We start from the raw sequence: 18,517 nt of genomic DNA, 5'->3' as shown, positions 1-18,517 counted from the left end.
TCCTGCACATTGCATAGTAAAATACGTTATTGTTATAAAATGTAAGGGCATATCCGTAATTTTATACCAGCTTAAATGTAATATTTTTTAAATTTTGCAATTTTTTTTTACTTTGAGTCTTTTTATTGGCATATTCTTGCTTTCAACATTGTACTCGATGATGACGTGAAATTCGAAATCTAGACCGAACACAGGAAATATACAGAACTATATAACCCAGTGGTGGTGTATTCTTACCAAAAATATTGTAGGACTGTGGCTCAGCCGCTTCTTCGTTCCAGATGTGTATTTATTTTTGTTAAATATGTGTAGCAATTTTGTTGCTGTAATTGGTGCACGCGATATCAATAATTCCGGCGTTCGCCTTAAAAGATTTTGGGAAACTAACGGGAAAGCTAAATCTGGGTGCCCAGACAGGGGTCTGTCCAGTGTCTTACCCCATGTATCACGACACTCAGAGAGTTTGGCACAGATTCGTTTAATAATCAAGGCAGCGATACAGCAATGTTCGTTGGAATCAAGGCGCTAGAGGAGAGGTGCTGTAGGACCACTACGTGGTTTACTGCTACATATTCCGAGAGGGTATGTTTCTCGAAGCGTCAACCAGCATACTACTTCCTATGACATATTTCTCGCGAAAAGACCATGAAGGTAAAATTAAAAAAACATTGGTGCTCTAACAGAGACTTAGCGACAGTCTTTCTTCCCGTGCATTACTCGCGTGGACACGAAACGGAGGAAGTGACAATCGAACGGGAAGTAAGTCCCGCATACACGATAAAGTGGCTTGTGCAGGATGGATGTAGATACCCTTGATGATAACGATGTTGGCCGGTCGTAAATACTGACGGTTCATTGCTTCTTTCTGTTTCTAGCTTTCTAAAGAATATCGCAAACGGAAAAGCTATTTAGGCACGGATATCTGTTTTCCTTACTTTCAGTAGTACTCTAAATAAATTTGATTTTACGGATTATGTACTTTGCAGAATGTGTACAGCGAGCCGATTACTGTTTCAGCGCACAGCGCAGGTCTGTCGCCGTCTTCGACGCAGGGCTCAGATAAGCCGCCGCTCATCGGCAACTCCACCGACGAGGACGCTCTGCTCGACAAAGACCTGGTCATCGTCGACGCCAACGAGGTGAAACTCGCCCAGCAGCAGGATGGCGAAGCTGAGAAGAAGCCGGAAGCCGAGAGGAAGAAGTCTGGAGCTAGCGACAGCGCGGCCAAGCCCGTAGCGGCAGAGAAGACAGACGAGATCAAGTCCAATGTGTCCAGCGCGGGAGCCAAGTCTCCGGCCAGGAGCGCCGTGCGGCCGGAGGACGTCATCACGGCGGCCCCCGCGCCGGCGCCGGCTCCGGCGCCTGAGAAGGAGGGCGAGGGCGGCCCCAGGCACGCCAGGAGGCCCTCGTCCTCCACCTCCAACGTCAGCCTCAGCAGCGCCACCGGGGCCGCGGCTGTTCAGCCCATAGCGTCCTTCCCGGAGACTCCCGAGCCTGCAAAAGCCGATAAAGCGGCTGCCAGCAAAGCTCCAGAGTTCCCCGCCAAGGCCGTAACATCCCCTACCGGCGTCGCTGCGGAAGTCAAGCGAGAGCGCCCGGCATCCTCTGAGAAGTCTCCCGTCGGGTCACCCGTGACGGCGTCGGTCGAGGTCAAACAGGAGTCCAAACCTGCTTCACCAACTACTCCCCCAGGGGCGAAGGAGACAACGAAAACCGATAGTCCGACTGGAGAACAGAAGCCGGTGTCTCCAGTCAGCGACAAGGATGCATCTACAGCACAGCAGGAAACTAAACAGGTGTCCGAAATTCCACAGTCACCCAGTGTGAAATCTCCAGAACTGGCTGCGGAAGTCGTATCAGAGTCACCTGCAGTGAAAGCCGAGGAAAAACCCGAGTCACCGGCGACCGACGGAAAGATGACTCCGTCTAAATCTGATACACCCTCATCTGACGTCACTGAAGCGAAAGTAGCGATCCCAGAAGCACCTGCAGTCGTCGAGAAAGAGGCTGCTGCTACTTCTGCAGTACCTGCACCAGATGAGCCAACGCCTGGACCGTCTACTGCCGAAATCAGTTCCGCAGAGCGCCCGACGTCAATACCTGACATTCCCTCACCGTCTCCAGAGACTGGTGAGCTGCCCACTACCAGTGCCGTCACACCGACCACCGTCCTAGTTACGCCATCAGCGGACGGTCCCGCTTCTCCGACTGCTGGCTCACCGGAAACGGGCGAGATTCCGACGCCGACGGTCAGCATCACAGTATCGCCCGCACCTGACAGGACGCCGACATCTTCCGACGACGAGGAACCGATCGTTATTCCCACACGGCAGAGGGTGCGAAAAGAGCCCGCCGAAAGTCCGACGACGTCAGTGGATCAGGAACCTCCGTCTACGGCTGCACACGACTCTGCCAAACAGGCCACTGACACGGAGAGTGTGGATGAAGTACTTACCAGCTCCCCGAATAGAGGGCAGAGCGAGGCTACGACCGCGTCGATGGTGGAGAGCAGGCAAGACTCGCGCGCCGACACGCCTCATTCGGTGCTGGCCACAGCGGGCAGCGAACTGGAGGACTCCGCTGTAGACGAAGAAGTGCTGGGCGCTGCCGCTGCTAAGATACAGGCGGGCTTTCGAGGCTATAAGACGCGCCAGGAATTGAAAAATGGCGCGACTAGCGAGTCTCAGGAAGAGAAGCGATCTGACGAGCTTAAGGATCAGCCTAAGGAAAATGAGGCACCGGAAGAGCTGGAAGCTGCAGCCACCAAGATACAGGCGACTATCAGAGGACATCAGACGAGACAAAAACTCAAGGAAGAAGGCATCGTTGCAACGAAAAATGACAGCGTCGTAATCGATGCCAATGTGGATGCTGATAAAGGAACGATACCGGAGTCTCTGATTGGTGACGAAGACAAAACCGCCCTCGAATCGGCAGCCACGACGATTCAGGCTACTTTCAGAGGGTACCAGACGAGACAGCAGGTAAAGCAGGAGAAACTGCAAGAAGCCGCGAAGGATGAACAAATACCTGGCGAAGCTGTGTCTACAGATCAGGATACAAAAGATCAGCAACCGGTAACTGAAGAAGTTAATGACGCTGTCCTTTTGGACAGCGACCCCTCTGCTTTGGAATCGGCAGCCACCACCATTCAGGCAACTTTCAGGGGCTACAAAACGCGACAAGAACTTCAGAAAGAAGGTAAGACGGAAGCTACAGAGGAAAGTGGCAAAGCTAAGGATGTCGTCCAAGAGAAAATCGAAATGGAGGAAAAGAAGCCGGAGGTTAAGGAACTGGAGGAGAAAAAAGAAACTCCAAAGCCCGATTCCAAAGAAGAAACCGTCGAAGCCAAAGGGACTAACCTGGAAATTGGGGGAGAGAAGACTGAAATTGAGGCGGAGAAAGATGTTAAGGACGTCAAAGTAGATGACGCGTCTGTTATCGAATCGGCTGTTACGACAATTCAAGCCGCGTTCAAAGGCTACCAGACGCGGCAGCAACTAAAGAAAGAGGAACTTATCGATGCCGCCAAGGACATCGCCGACGATTCAGCGGCAGCTGTCGTCACGAAGGCCGGAGACGCCGTCCGAGACGCAGAGTCGCCAGTTCTCGAGTCGGCCGCCACTACCATCCAGGCTGCGTTCCGGGGCCATCATACGCGGAAGCAGTTGAAGAACAAGGGAGACGTCGATGATAAGGAAGAGAGCAGAGCGCAGGCGGAGGACGGAGTTAGCACCACGCAAGCGCCGGAAGTGTCCGGCGCTACGGACGAAGCGGCACTGCACGCTGCCGCGGCATCTATACAGGCGACGTTCAGAGGTTACAAGACGCGCCAGCAGCTCAAGAACGAGGGAGCAGGGGGAGAGCCCGGTGAAGCCACGCCGGAGCAGTCCAGCATCGAGCAGCAGCTGGCGGAGGCGTGCCAGGAGGCTGGCGCGAGTCCGGCCGCGGCGGATCTGGAAGCGGCGGCGACGACCATCCAGGCCAACTTCCGCGGCTTCCGGACGCGCAAGGAGTTCCAGCAGAGCCAGGCGTCCAACTCGGAGACGGGCGAGGCAGCGGTCCAGCCGCCGCCGGCTCCGCCACAGGAGGGCGCCGCCTACCACGAGAGGGTGCTGGACGCCGCCGCCACCACCATACAGGCCACCTTCAGGGGCTACCAGACCAGGCAGAAGGTCGCCCAGCCTGGCGACAAGCCCGAGACAGCGGCAGACGCTAAGCAGGTACGTTGTAACGGGGTTCACGTGCGTCAGCAACTTTTAACGGCCTAAGATTTAATGCTTAATTATAAGATTAACTGGCAACGGTCTTACCGCAGTGGCTACACCGGTTCCCGCCAGATCACCAAGGTTAAGCGCTGTCGGGCGTGGACGGCAGTTGGATGGGTGACCATCTGGGCCGCCATGAGCTGTTGCCATTTTTCAGTCCCGTGATGCCAACTGAGGAGCTACTCGACTGAATAGTAGCGGCTCCGGTCAAAGAAAACTATAATAACGTCCGGGAGTGCGGTGTGCTGACCACACGCCTGTCCTATCCGCATCCTCATCTGAGGATGACACGGCGTTCGGATAGTCCCGATGGGCCACTTGTGGCCTGAAGACGGAGTGCTATACGATTAACTGAATTTTCCATCGGTGCTTGGCAGAATGCGACAATAATATTAAACAGGAAAATACTTCCAAATGTTCTGCCACCAAACCGTCTCACAACACTAGCTTATTTGCAAATCTTCCACTGATGAATGTACACTGAAGAGCCAAACAAACTGGTATACCTGCCTAATATCGTTTACGGCCCACCAGAGCACGCAGAAGTGCCGCAATACGACATTGCATGGACTCGACTAATGTCTGAAGTAGTGCTGGAAGGACTGACACCACGAATCCTGCAGGGCTGTCCATAAATCCGTTAAGAATACGACCGCGTGGACATCTCTCCTGAACAGCACGTTGCAAGGCCTCACAGATTTACTCAACAATCGTCATGTCTGGGCAGTCTGGTGGCTAGCAGAAGTGTTTAAACTCATAACAATGTCCCAGGAGCGAATCTATAACAATCCTGAATGAGATTTTCACTCTGCAGCGGAGTGTGCGCTGATATGAAACTTCCTGACAGATTAAAACTGTGTGCCCGACCGAGACTCGAACTCGGGACCTTTGTCTTTCGCGGGCAAGTGCTCTACCAACTGAGCTACCGAAGCACGACTCACGCCCGGTACTCACAGCTTTACTTCTGCCAGTATCTTTTTTATAACAATCCTGCATGTATGGGGTATTGCATTGTCCTGCTGGAATTGCCCAAGTACAATGGACATGAATGGATGCATGTGACCAGACAGGATACTTACGTGTCATCTGTCAGAGTCGTATCTAGACGTATCAGGAGTCCCATATGACTCCAGCTGCCCACGCCCACGCCATTAAAGAGCTTCTACCAGCTTGAACAGTCGCCCGCTGACATGCAGGGTCCATGGATTTATGAGGTTGTCTCCATACCCATACGTGTCCATCCGCTCGATACAATTTGAAACGAGACTCGTCCGACCAGGCAACATGTTTCCAGTCATCAAGAGTCCAATGGCAGTGCTGACGGGCCCAGGCGAGGCGTAATGCTTTGTGTCGTGCAGTCCTCAATAGTACGCTGCGAAAGCCCATATCGATGTTGTTTCGTTGAATGATTTGCAGGCTGACACTTGATGATGGCCCAGGATTGAAATCTGCAGCAATTTGCAGAAGGGTCCCACTTCTGTCACGTTCAACGATTCTCTTCAGTCGTAGTTGGTCCCGTTCTTGTAAGATCTTTTTCTGGCCGAGCGATGTCGGAGATTTGATGTTTTACGGGATTTGTTCAAATGGCTCTGAGCACTATGGGACTTAATATCTGAGGTCATCAGTCCTCTAGAATTTAGAACTACGTAAACCTAACTAACCTAAGGACATCACACACATCCATGCCCGAGGCAAGATTCGAACTTGCGACCGTGGCGATCGCACGGTTCCAGACTGGAGCGCCTAGAACCGCTCGGCCACACCGGCCGGCCTTTACTGGATTCTTGATATTCACGGTACACTCGTGAAATGGTCGTGCGAGAAACAACTCACTTCATCGCTACCTTGGATATGCTGTGTCCCATCGCTCGTGCGCCGACTATAACACCACATTCAAACTCACTTAAATCTTGATAACTCGCCATTGTAGCAGCAGTAACCGATCTAACAACTGCGCCAGACACTTGTTTTGCATAGGCGTTGCCGACCACAGCTGCCTGTTTACATATCTCTGTATTTGAATACGGTTCCCTATACCAGTTTCTTTGGCGCTTCAGTGTATAAGACTAACTGATTTTTCATCTGTGCTTGGCAGAATATGGCAACAATATTAAACTGGACAACATTTCCTCATGTTCTGCAACTATACTGTTTCAAAACACTAGCTTATGTACAGATGTTCCATTGATGAATGTATAAACATATTAACAGACCTTTTGCACTAATCTGAAGTAAATCCAGTAGAATCACATAACATAATCGTTGCTGCTCAAATGTGTGTAGCAGAATTGCTTCCAATTCCAGAATAAGTACAGTGTGTCTCAAAAGGTACGGTACAACTTTAATGTGTTACAGCATCCAAACAAATTAAGATATTTACATCATGTTTGGCTTATGTGACACACCATCTCAGTTGTCACTTGAAGATGGCCTAAGAAGGTGAAAAACGGTGCGTGACCAAATAAATACAAAATAATTTTGCAGAACACCAGAAACTATTTTCCTATTTAACATTATTTCATTGTAAAGTTTATAATTTGAAATTGGTTGAAATATCGAAACGAGATTATGGAAAATAATAATACGCAAAGAGGAGATTAATTTTGTGTCTGGTTAATATTCGAAAATTCCATATCTACTGTTTCCAATGACGTACTTATTTTTTAGGGGCCATCGGAAGTTGCTATCGGTAGTTGGTGGAGAGAGAATTACTGGAGGATTTCAATAACACAATTTAAGAAATTGCACGTATACTTCTCTACCGATAACGGGCTTTTTGATAAGCTATTCATCTGTCTTGCCCTCAGGTTCCTAGTTTAATAATATACTGTTTCAGGACTCCGTTACAGTTTTAACTCCATTAGATTCTTAGTTAGTGAATGTTTATTAAAATTTGCTTCTTTCGCTAAAACAAAGCAGAATTTACAAACCTTGAAAATGTTTTAGAACATCATAATTTCTAAAAACTTAGTCGGAGAGTCAATATTTTCTGTGTTTTCTAGTTTTCTAAATATGAAGCCGCTCGCAGTCCGACATCACACGCTTTGAGTTGGTAATTTGATACTCTTCTGATATTTTTTATGCATAAACGTTCCTCGTTTTTGTTGTTTTCTCATTTTCATTTGAAGCTAGAACATGTGCTGCAAAACGTTTTTCAATAAGACGGAGGGGGCTGTCATCATTTGATTAGTGACATCGCTTTCTAGATTTACCTCCACACCTGGATGCTACTTCACAACCAGTTTTCCCGTCAAGCTCTTAACTTTTTACTCTGACTTCAGTCCTCGACTTCCAGTAAATGAAAACTTTAGAGGTGCTGCATAGATATCGTCAGAACACACTGACTTCAAGATCTGTAAGTCCCGCAGATAAATCTATCTATATTCTAGACGATTCAGCTTCATTGCCGAACCATCCGTCACTTATGAGACTGCTACTGAATGCTTCGCAACTTCCGCTGGATGTTTCAGTGTACTCCTCATCAGTATCCACTTCTGGTCAAGAAAAAATACATTCAAAATCAGTCCAAGAACACCGCTTAAGTGACCAAGGCGTATTTACACACGCACTTGTAACAGCTACCAAGTAATCGCATTCAAAATTGTCGTTTTACAAACCTACCTGCTGTAGAAGGCGGAGAGAACGCTGAAGTAGTTCCGATGATGCCAGCAGAGTGCAGCAGCAACTGTAAGATTTTTTTTAGATGTTTGCATGTTTTACATGGTTATTTGTTAGCCTTACAGCATATTTATCATGCAGTTGGCTTCTCAGTTGAATTCTCACGCGTAATTTAATTAAATACATTCACTTTTTAAGCCATTTATAAATTGATGATTCTCATTGCTTAATTTACATTATGGTAGATCTCTTTACATACCTATGCAATTATATAAAAATAAATACACAATCTCTTCCATTATATATTTGCAGTTTGAAACTGTGCAAAGTATAATGCACAGTAAAATATATTATATATGTGATAACTACATTTTATATGAATGAAAAAGTATATTGGGATTCTATATGTGATTTGTGTAAGTACACAGCCGTGATACTCTCATTTATAAGTACTCAGACTTTTTCCTCATTATACATGTCCTTCAAATTACTTTGTAAGTACTGCTACTGTTCAACTGGTTAATATATCCGTCTTATTTTTAAATTATACCGCTATCACTATCTTAAGTTTATTTACTAGTACATCTTCAGACTTAAGTTTCTGTGCCTATTATATATCATTGACAGCCTTGACAGTGTTTCTGGTACTGTGTAAATGTAAGTTATATATGTTCTCGGAGTAAATTTCTGTATATTTTCTTTGACGTATATTAAGTATTTATACATGTGGAGACTTGGAAGTATCATTATATTGCACTGACTTAAATGTTTCTTACAGGATTTTCTAGGACTCAGTTCTCGAATACATTTCAATATTTTTCTCTGTCATCTGAAACACAATTTGTAGCCGATGAATTTCCTCATAACAGAGCCCCCTACTGCAACTGTGACTGAAAGAAGATATAATAACTAAGAACCAGTAAATTTTTATTCATAGAATATCTTGATTTCCGAGAGTTCCGGAACCTGTACAGAAAATTGGAATAGAGATCAACATAAACATAATTTCCGCCCATGAAAACCATACATTGCATGTCGTACCTCCATACCGCAAGACCTTCAGAGGCGGTGGTCCAGATTCCTGTACACACCGGTACCTATAATTTGTCAATTGTTTAATAGTTATATCTTTAGCACTACGAATAAATTCATCTTTGACAACACCATGTACAAAAACGTCTGTGAAGTTTTTATAAATATGTGTGTGCAAATGTACATCTTGAATGGAGTGGCATGTACTAAAACGACGGAGAGAAAAAGGTTTGCCGGTACTAAAGCGTTAAAAATGCTTTCCTTGGATTATGTAGCAAGTTTACACTGTTCATTTTCCACTATTTTGCACATATTTCCCGCGTTCGACTCACGAAATTCATAACCTAACATTAAACCTTTTCGTGACAGGAATATGCATTTCACCTCATTCAGGAGTAGAAATAAAACATGTATTGAGGCAAATTACACCTGATGATGGACCCACAGGGTCCGAAATGCATCGTGTAGTTAATAAATACGAAGAAGGTTTGACTGAAGGCGCTGTTTAATTCATACCTACAATGTTTTGAATACAGGCACGTCCTAAGCTGCAAAATATGGATAAAATTAATAAATTACTTTATTAAGCTTAATGAACAATTATATCATTTAAATTACAGGCATTGTACAAGACGTTCTTACATACACTGACGGAAAAAAGTCGCAAAACAAAGAAGGAGTTGTGCGAATAAATGAACGTTGGTAGGCGTGTATCTGCATCTGAAAGATGATTTCCATTTTAATTTCACGCCAGTCGCATAGCAGTGGCACTAGTAGCGCCACTGTGAGGATACAAATCGTGTTTGCTTGAAATACACGCTGTAACGGCCGTGAGCGTTAGTTACCTGTCACAATGAACGTGGCGAGTTGATGTTAGTCAAGAATGCCTTTAAGGCGACAAAGATGCCATTATCAGCACCTCGCTGAGTTTGAACTAGGTCGTGTAATAGGGCTACGGGTAGCTGGGTGTACTTTCTGCAGTAATGCAGAAAGTCCTGGCGCGAATTTAGCCACTGTACGTAATTGCTGGCAGCGGTGGTCACGCGAATGTACTATCGCAAGAAGACCGGGCCCCGCACGGCGAAGTGGCACTACCGAGAGGCAAGACCCTCGTGTTCGGCGTGGGGTACTAGTACGTCGTACTACATCTGCAGCAGCAATCCGAGCAGCAGTTGGCACCATAGTGACGCAAGGAACTGTTACAAATCGCTTACTTCAAGGACAGCTCTGAACCAGATGCCGTGTAGCGTGCATTACACTGACCTCAGTGGACTCAAGCGAGAGCTCATTGGAGAGCAGGGTGGAAATTTGTTGTGTTTTGTGGTGACAGCTGGTTCTGCCTCGGTGCCAGTGGTGGCCGTGAGTGGGTTAGAAGGAGGCCAGTTGAGGGCTTGTAACCAACCTCTCTGCGTGCTGGCCACACTGGACCTACATCTGGAATCAGGTCTGTGATCCGATTTCCTACGACAGCAGGAACACTCTCGTGGTTATTTCATGAATCCTGACTACAAATTTGTATATCGATCTGGTGATTCGACCTGTTGTGCTGCCCCATTCAACAACAGCATTTCGCGGGGGGGGGGGGGTTCTAACAGGATAACAGTCGCCCACATATGGCTGTTGTAACCCAATATGCTCAACAGAGTGTCGAAATCTTGCCGTGGCCTATTCGATCACCTGAGCTGTCTCTAATCGAGCACATATGGAACATCTTCGGACGGCGAATCCACCGTCATCCACAACCAGCATTAGCCCTCCCTCTATCGACCGATCAACTGCAAGAGGCTTGGAACTCCATCCCACAAACTGACATGCGACACCTGTACAACATAATTCATAGACGTTTGCTTGCTTGTATTCAAAGTTGTGGCATCTACACCGGTTATTAGTATAACAGCATTTCCCATTTGGAAAGACTTATCTCACTCTTAGATTAACCTGGGATCTTGCAATGTCAATCACTTTAATACGTAACATAGACAAATGTATTCCCGAAATTTCATTGCTCTACATTAATTATTCTTTGGTGTTGTGATTTTTCCATCAGTGTATATTAAAATATTTTACGACAGTTGATCCGTTTCTGTATTCCTTACTTTTGTCTTGTCTTACATCTAGCTCTGTGTATTAATCTCATTGTCTTTATCTGTTTCAGCATCTGAGTCTATTTCTGAGTTTGAGTCTGTGTCATTCTTAGTATTCTGCTCCCCTGTTTTTGTGTTTTCCTGTTTTCGTGTATCTGATTGTTCTTATTTTTTTCGTGTCAGGTACGTGGCACATTATAGTTATAACATGCAGTATGCGCCAATCGTACAGTTGTCCTAGAATTTGTCGTATGTTGTCATACTCAGTTCGTTGGTCGTATGTGTGGGAGTCTGCGACAGTGTAAAGCGACATGTTCAGCAGTTTCTAGTTCTCCGCAGATGCATATTGGTGTTCGTCTGATATCAAAGCAGTGGACGTATTCTGGGCATGGACCATGGCCCGTGAGGAAAGGGACCGCTCGGCGTACGGGTTCTATACGTTTCAGCCTCATTCGTTTCTTAATATTTGGAAAGAAGGATTACACGCGACACCCCTTTTCTGACGAATCCCATTATGTCAGCCAGGTCTCATTTCGTTTGCTGTTTAGTTGGCGCCTTTCTGTGATGTATTGTCCTATAATTTCAAATATTTCGTCGCGTCTGCCTTTCTTCATCCAGTGTGCTGCTGCTCTTTGACTAGTTGTGATGTCATAGGGGCACACCTAATCTGATAATAATGTCGGCCAGTTATATTCGTATTTCCAGTGCAGTTAAATTTTTGACAGGCTGTGCCGCAGTCGGAGGCCGCCCCTGAGGAGGCGTGCGTGCCGCCGCTGGAGGACATGCTCCAGACCGCCCCCGCCGGCGGCGCAGCGCCGCTGGAGACGGCCGCGTCGCTGTCGCGCGCCTCCACGCTGGAGGCCAGCGTGCCCCCGGTGGAAGACACCGTGGCGGCGGCTGCGGCTGCTGCGACCGCCGGCAGGGAGGCGGCACTCGGCGCCCAGCCCCCGGAGGCCAGCGTGCCGCCCCCGGAGGACGCCCTGCCGCCCCAGCCGCAGCCGCCGCTCGGCACGCAGGCGTCGCTCGCCGAGAGTCTGCACGAGGCCGCCGTGCCGCCCCTGGAAGACCTGCTGGAGAAGACCGCCCCCGCGCAGGCGCGCCCGCCCGCCTCCTTCTCCAGCCACGTCTCGCTCGCCGACAACGTGCCCGACACCGACACGGCGGACGTGCCCGACAGCGTCCAGAAACCCGCAGCGAATGTCGCCGTCGAAACGGCCGCGGAAAACGGCGCCGAATCCGAGAAGACGACGGGAGCGACCCCTCGGCCTCCGTCCTCTAACGGTGCAGACGAGGAGGAGGCAGGTACTTCTCGAAAGGTCGAGCCGGAAAATTCCGCTCCTTCGGAGGAACCAGATTCCCAGACAGGTGGCGAGAAGCTCGACGCGAAAGCCGAAAGTTCCGAAACCGAACCGAAACCGGATGAAATGACAGCTGCCTTAACTCCTCAGCCAACCTCCAGCGCAGTTTCTGATTCTGCGGACAAGACTGAACCATCCTCGTCCGACGGGACTGCTCAGGAGGCGACCACTAGAAAAGAAGCTTCGGCGAATATTGTGCCGTCTTTGGTCGCACAGGCAGAGAAGGAAGTTTCTAAACTCGCTATGGCGTCAGTCGAGGCACCCGTAGCGCAGAGTGTCGTTGTAGAGCCTGAGGCAAATTCGAAGAAGGAGCCGTCGGTAGCTGCAGAGAGCTCAGAGAAAGGTGATGTGGGACAAGGCCAAAATGCGTCGGAGGCTGGTAACGAGGATGTAAAGGAGGTCGAGGAAGAAGTGAAAGAGGACAAAGCTACTCGTAAAGAGGAACTGAAAACAGAAGTGCCTGTCGTGTCAGAGCCAGAAGCCGGTAAAGCGTCGAATGAAATAGAGAAAGGAGGTGACGGTTCGGAGGAGGTGCACGCAGAACCGACGCCATCCGAAGCAGTGCCAGTGGTGAAACCTCCCTCGCCGAAAGAGGCGACGGCACCGTCGAGTGCTGAACCTGCACTGGAGGATGCGCTACAGCCGAAAGCAGCTGAGGAAGTCACCCCACTAGTGGTCGCCGAAGCAGCAACCTCGAACGTGGGCGAAATAAGTAAGGACGAGACGGGCTCCGTGGAGAGCTTGCCGGAACCTCCGACGGCGCCCCTCTCCCCCAAGGAGAGGAGTTCTCCGCCGTCGGAGGCGGGAGAGCCGCTGTCTAGCGACGCGGCGCTGCCGTCGCCCCCCCTCAGTAGCCAGGCGTCGCTGTCGGAGAGCTTACCGGCCGCCGCCTCGGCGCCGCCGCCGCTCGCTTCTGCTGCCGCTTCCACCGCGGCCGCCGCTGCCGAAGACTCGCCGCTGACGAGCACCGCGACGCCGGAGCCGCCGTCCGAGGACGCGCTGCCGCCGCCCCCCGGCCAGGGCAGCAGCCGCTCCGACTCGGAGGCGACGCCGGTGCCGGAGGCGGCCGAGGCGGAGACGGCGTCCGTCGCCAGCGCGTCGGGCGCCCCCGCCGTCGCCGAGGACTCGCAGGCGTCGCTGCCGCCCCCGCCACCCCCGCAGGGCGCCGCTGGCGACAGCCCGCCGGACTCCACATCGGTCGGGGCGGGCGCTGCGGACGGCGACAGCAGTCTGCCGCCGCCGCCCGACAACGACAACAACTCGCTGACTGACGTTTCCATGGTGACGGATACGGCGTCGGAGGCGGGAGACGCGCAGATTCCGCGCAGTCCAGAGACCGGCGAACAGAAGAAGAGGCCTTCTCAGGTAGGTTTCCTTTTTGTAACATCTGGCATACTTACGGAACCACGCTATCCGAAACAATTGACTAAAAGTCTCTCTTCATAGTGATATAAAGAGGCAATACTGTAACTGAGGGTTATCGAGGAATTTGCGATACTAACTGTCGGTTTTGGCCAAGAACGTGTTTGTAATGGGTGTGATGTTCATTTTGAACTGCGCTTCTATGTAGAGCTATAATCAATTTTCATTTTCAGAATGAGATTTTGCTTTACAGCGGAGTGTGCGCTGATATGAAACTTCCTGACAGATTAAAACTGTGTGTCGGACCGAGACTGGAACTCGGGACCTCTGCCTTTCGCGGGCAAGTGCTCTACCAACAGAGTTCGAGTCTCGAACTCTGTTGGTAGAGCACTTTCCCGCGAAAGGCAAAGGTCCCGAGTTCGTGTCTCCGTCCGGCACACAGTTTTAATCTGCCAGGAAGTTTCATATCAGCGCACACTCCGCTGTAGAGTGAAAATCTCATTCTGGAAACATCCCCCAGGCTGTGGCTAAGCCATGTATCAGCAATATCCTTTCTTTAAGGACTGCTAGTTCTGCAAGGTTCGCAGGAGAGCTTATGTAAAGTTTGGAAGGTAGGAGTCGAGATACTGGCAGAAGTAAAGCTGCGAGGACGGGCCATGAGTCGTGCTTGGGTAGCTCAGTTGGTACAGCACTTTCCCGCGAAAGGCAAAGGTCCCGAGTTCGAGTCTAGGTCTGGCACACAGTTTCGATTTTTATTTTCTTAATTTCTGCTACAAACGAAAAACACAGTACTGTTTCTTCCACTTCGGAAGAATTATAATATTTGTTCGATTTATCAGCCTTTTTTACGATAAGTACATTTTTTAAATTCGTATGTCTACTACTTATCGCGGTCTCCGCTACAGCTCTATCACCTATTTTACGGTATTTGATCGTATTCTCTCCGAATATTAGTTGAATTTCTTGTGTGATAAACGTTCTGATTTATTACTGATATATATTTATATTCGTAATTGCGTATCACAATCTACACTTGAGCTATACAGGTTGGGTCACATAAGACGTAACACTCCTTTTATTTAGTGTCACTGTCTGTTTGGAAAAGCTGATTTCTTGAAAACTGCTAACGTTCTTGGGACACAAAAGTTCTGCAGCATCAATGAGACAGTCTTTTACAAACTGCCCTCTGGAAAACGGCTCCCCGGAATTTTGATACTTGCTCGTCGTGCACATGTAATGTGATTGGGGTTCTGGAAAATAGAAAACAGGACGTTGTCGAGTAAAAGAGATACAAATGTAACGCAACAAACGAATAGTTCAAGGAGTAACAATTATCATGATTTACATTAAAAAAACTGTTGCTGCGCTTCATCCATTTCCTTACGCAGACTTAATTTAGCATGCCGTTCTTCACTGTTCAGTACACTGCACTTGTCTTTATAAATTGAATTGTAGGGTCTTTCAGTCGTGAAAACCGATTGAGATAGCGCAGTGGTTAGCATACTGGACTCGCGTTCGGGAGGACGACGGTGTCATTCCGGCGTCCGGCCATCCTGATTTAGGTTTTCCGTGATTTCCCTAAATCACTCCAGGCAAACGCCAGGACTTTGAAAGGGCACGGCCGACTTCCTTCCCCGTCCTTCCCTAATCCGATGAGACCGATGACCATGCTGTTTGGTCTCTTCCCACAAACAACCCAACCCTCAGTCGTGAACCTGCGCTGCCGACCATTATTCGGTGGCACAGCAAACACTGTGAGTTTTCACGTACTGCTGTAAAGAATAATTGCCGTTCCCAGTTGTGTTTAAATGATAAAGAACAGAGGTCTCCCATTGTTCGCTCTTTTGCAATACTCGCCATTTCTCAGTAGTTTCTCACGTAACGCTACAGTCACCAAAGGGAAGCAAGACTGGCGTAAACAAGGAAGCGGAACAATCGTCGCTTATTTGGTTCAAATGGTTCCAATGGCTCTGAGCACTATGGGACTTAACTTCAGAGGTCATCAGTCCCCTAGAACTTAGAACTACTTAAACCTAACTACCCTAAGGACATCACACACATCCATGCCCGAGGCAGGATTAGAACCTGCGACCGTAGCGGTCGCGTGGGTTCAGTCTGTAGCGCCTAGAACCGCTCGGCCACCTCGGCCGGCGCTCATTTGGTGTAAGTGTCTAGTCACAGATGCCGCTGTTCCGCTTTGCCCGCTGGTTGACATGTGCCCACCTGTGCAGCTGTTCCGCAATTCTGCACAGTGTGCTGTTTTAGAGCATTATCCACACAAAACATTACGTGCCCTTCAGCATCCTGTCAATTGCGGAAAACCTCGTTTCGATGTCTGGAACCGTTCAAGAATAAAGGGATAATAACGCGTTACGTCTTACGAGACTCCACCGTTCTGGCTAAAGCATATTTTCCGATACTAGCTACAATTACCTTGCGACACATATTTAATATTTTGTTAGTATTGTGTAATTCAATGTGTACGTGCCTTTTTTTTAAGATACCGTACACGAAACGTTTTCTTTCCGATAAATAGTTAAAGTTCTTCATGACGAACCCTTTTATGGTGTACTACTTAACAGTAGAAATATTTGAAACGACCTATTACATCACCATTTGAGTCATATAGATAAAGTGTTTTTTCCTGATACCAGCCAAATTAATTGACGATTAATAATTTCTAGTTCGTACTGCGTGATGCTTTTTACAGCTGCATGACCTGTTTTTACGAAACTCGATTCGTTTTGTTACCAAGAAACGTATATCTTATTTATACGTTTTGACCCTAACAGTTGTAACTCGAACTATTTTTTTCTGATGCAGTAAATTATCGTAACCAAAACTGTCAGCTTGTTGTTTAACTCGTTTGTTGCATGCTCACTACGCCACTGGTCGAAGCTCCTTATCCCAAATCAGGTTTCAGTTCTAGAGCAACCATCTTTAAATAATCGATCCTAATGCAACTGCTATCGTAAAGTACAATATGACACGTAACCAATAAGAATGCACACCAAAAAGCAAATTGTGAAGACGCTCAGAACGCGCCCAATGTACTACCAGTGTGATACGTACACGTAAAAAGACGCACAAGAGCATTATCTTACAGATAATGCTTTTATATTTACGAGTACTTTGGTTTATTCAGGTTCCCTTCAGAATAGTTCCTTCAATTTTCTTCGCTGTGTGAACTTTTTCATGTGGTAAATATTGTTCAACTTCCGATGCGCTTTTTCGAACTTACGAATTACGCTTTGTGGTGTTCGTCTGCGAGCTTTCTCTTGCTTTGATGCACGATGTCACCTATCCGGCCGCAGAGCCACCCTTTACTTAGTACGCGTAAATATTGTCAGTCGAATTTCTTAATTATGTTACTTGTGTTTCTCGTTTAGTTTGTTGTTATAGTAATTTATATTGAAAGCGTACTAAATACGCAGCGTATGTTCGTAGTGGTGGAGGCCATTCGATTTTAAAGACTGTGGTAACCATTTAAATAGGTCGAAATTAGAATTATATTAATACCTTCAGCTGTTGACGGGCGTTGATATATATCAACGCGGACAGGTGAAAATGTGTGCCCCCACCGGGACTCGAACCCGGGATCTCCGGCTTACATGGCAGACGCTCTATCCATCTGAGCCACCGAGGGCACAGAGGATAGCGCGACTGCAGGGACTATCTCACGCTCGCCTCCCGCGGAATCCACATTCTCACCTTGTATGTCCACACACTAAATTCGTAGTGTCCCACCCCAATACACTCATTACTCGTGGAAGACATTCTTACCAAGTCCTGTAAGAGTTCGGGGAATATGTGAGCATCCGCACAGAAGAAGGAGGTCATGGCCGGTATTGCCAGAACTATATACTTACATGGATATAGTGTCTGTTCTTTTGGACATGTCCGAAAGATCAGACATCATATCCATATAAGTATTTAAACAGGTAGTCATATGTTTTTATAATATCAGAAACTCTGTTTCGAAAGAAAGGGAGTTTAAAAACACACTGCAACATTTGACTCGCAACTTAATAAACGGAAACCATTCCTGCTCACCATACTCGCTGCTATTATGGATCTGTTACCATAATCCAAACTAACAACCAACCCGGAATACACATCAGATTCCAATATTACTTGAAGCTTCTGTTTTCACGGCAATTTACTAATATATAGAAGTGCGCAATGTTCTGGTGGCTTAATAGATAAGAGGTTACCTGTCAGGCAAAAAAATCCATGAACAGTCAGTCTAAAGGTTATTACTGTTACTTAATCTTCTTTCATCTCTGGAAATTATGTGAAAAATGACGATTTCTTCGTGCTTCGAAATTCACGTTTAGATGTACGTCCCCATACAACTGGCTAGTTAAGTCAGATCGCAGGCCGGAGAAAGGAAAAGGTGTGCAACCTCCAACAGGGCCAAACCGAATAAAGCACTGTGGCGTCGAAATCGTCCTCCTGGTTGGAGACACTATTACATTCCACAATGTTTGCGGATGTGAATACAAACGTACAATACGGCAGATGAAGACCTTTTACAAGTTCGCACTTATTCCACGAGAGGCTCCTCATAACTTCGTTGCCTCGTAAATACCTACTCACCTTGACAAAGGCACTTCGAACTCTTAGCTGTTTGCAACTGGTCATTTGAAAGCAATACAGCAGTCGCTGTCAGGAATTAGAGAACATCAAGTCGGAGTCTTGACATTGACTTCGTATCTGATAAAAAATCATAAATTAAATACTTCAAATAAAGAAGTATGTTAAACGGACTATACACACACGAATAACCAAACAT

General features: G+C 47.6%; 1 protein-coding gene across 1 annotated transcript in view; it reads left to right on the top strand.

Moving 5' to 3' along the window:
- LOC124613545 (mucin-17-like) overlaps positions 1–18,517 on the top strand; it is a 412,749-nt gene that overhangs the window by 325,774 nt on the left and 68,458 nt on the right. The window contains exons 2-3 of the mRNA XM_047142257.1: positions 1,018–4,223; positions 11,728–13,725. Coding sequence (XP_046998213.1) covers positions 1,018–4,223; positions 11,728–13,725 — 5,204 coding nt within the window. The remainder of the gene's footprint in view (positions 1–1,017; positions 4,224–11,727; positions 13,726–18,517) is intronic.

The sequence above is a fragment of the Schistocerca americana genome, chromosome 4, assembly GCF_021461395.2.
Source record: "Schistocerca americana isolate TAMUIC-IGC-003095 chromosome 4, iqSchAmer2.1, whole genome shotgun sequence".
In the NCBI taxonomy this organism is placed as follows: Eukaryota; Metazoa; Arthropoda; class Insecta; order Orthoptera; family Acrididae; genus Schistocerca; species Schistocerca americana.
This window is presented reverse-complemented; position numbering and strand designations above follow the sequence as displayed.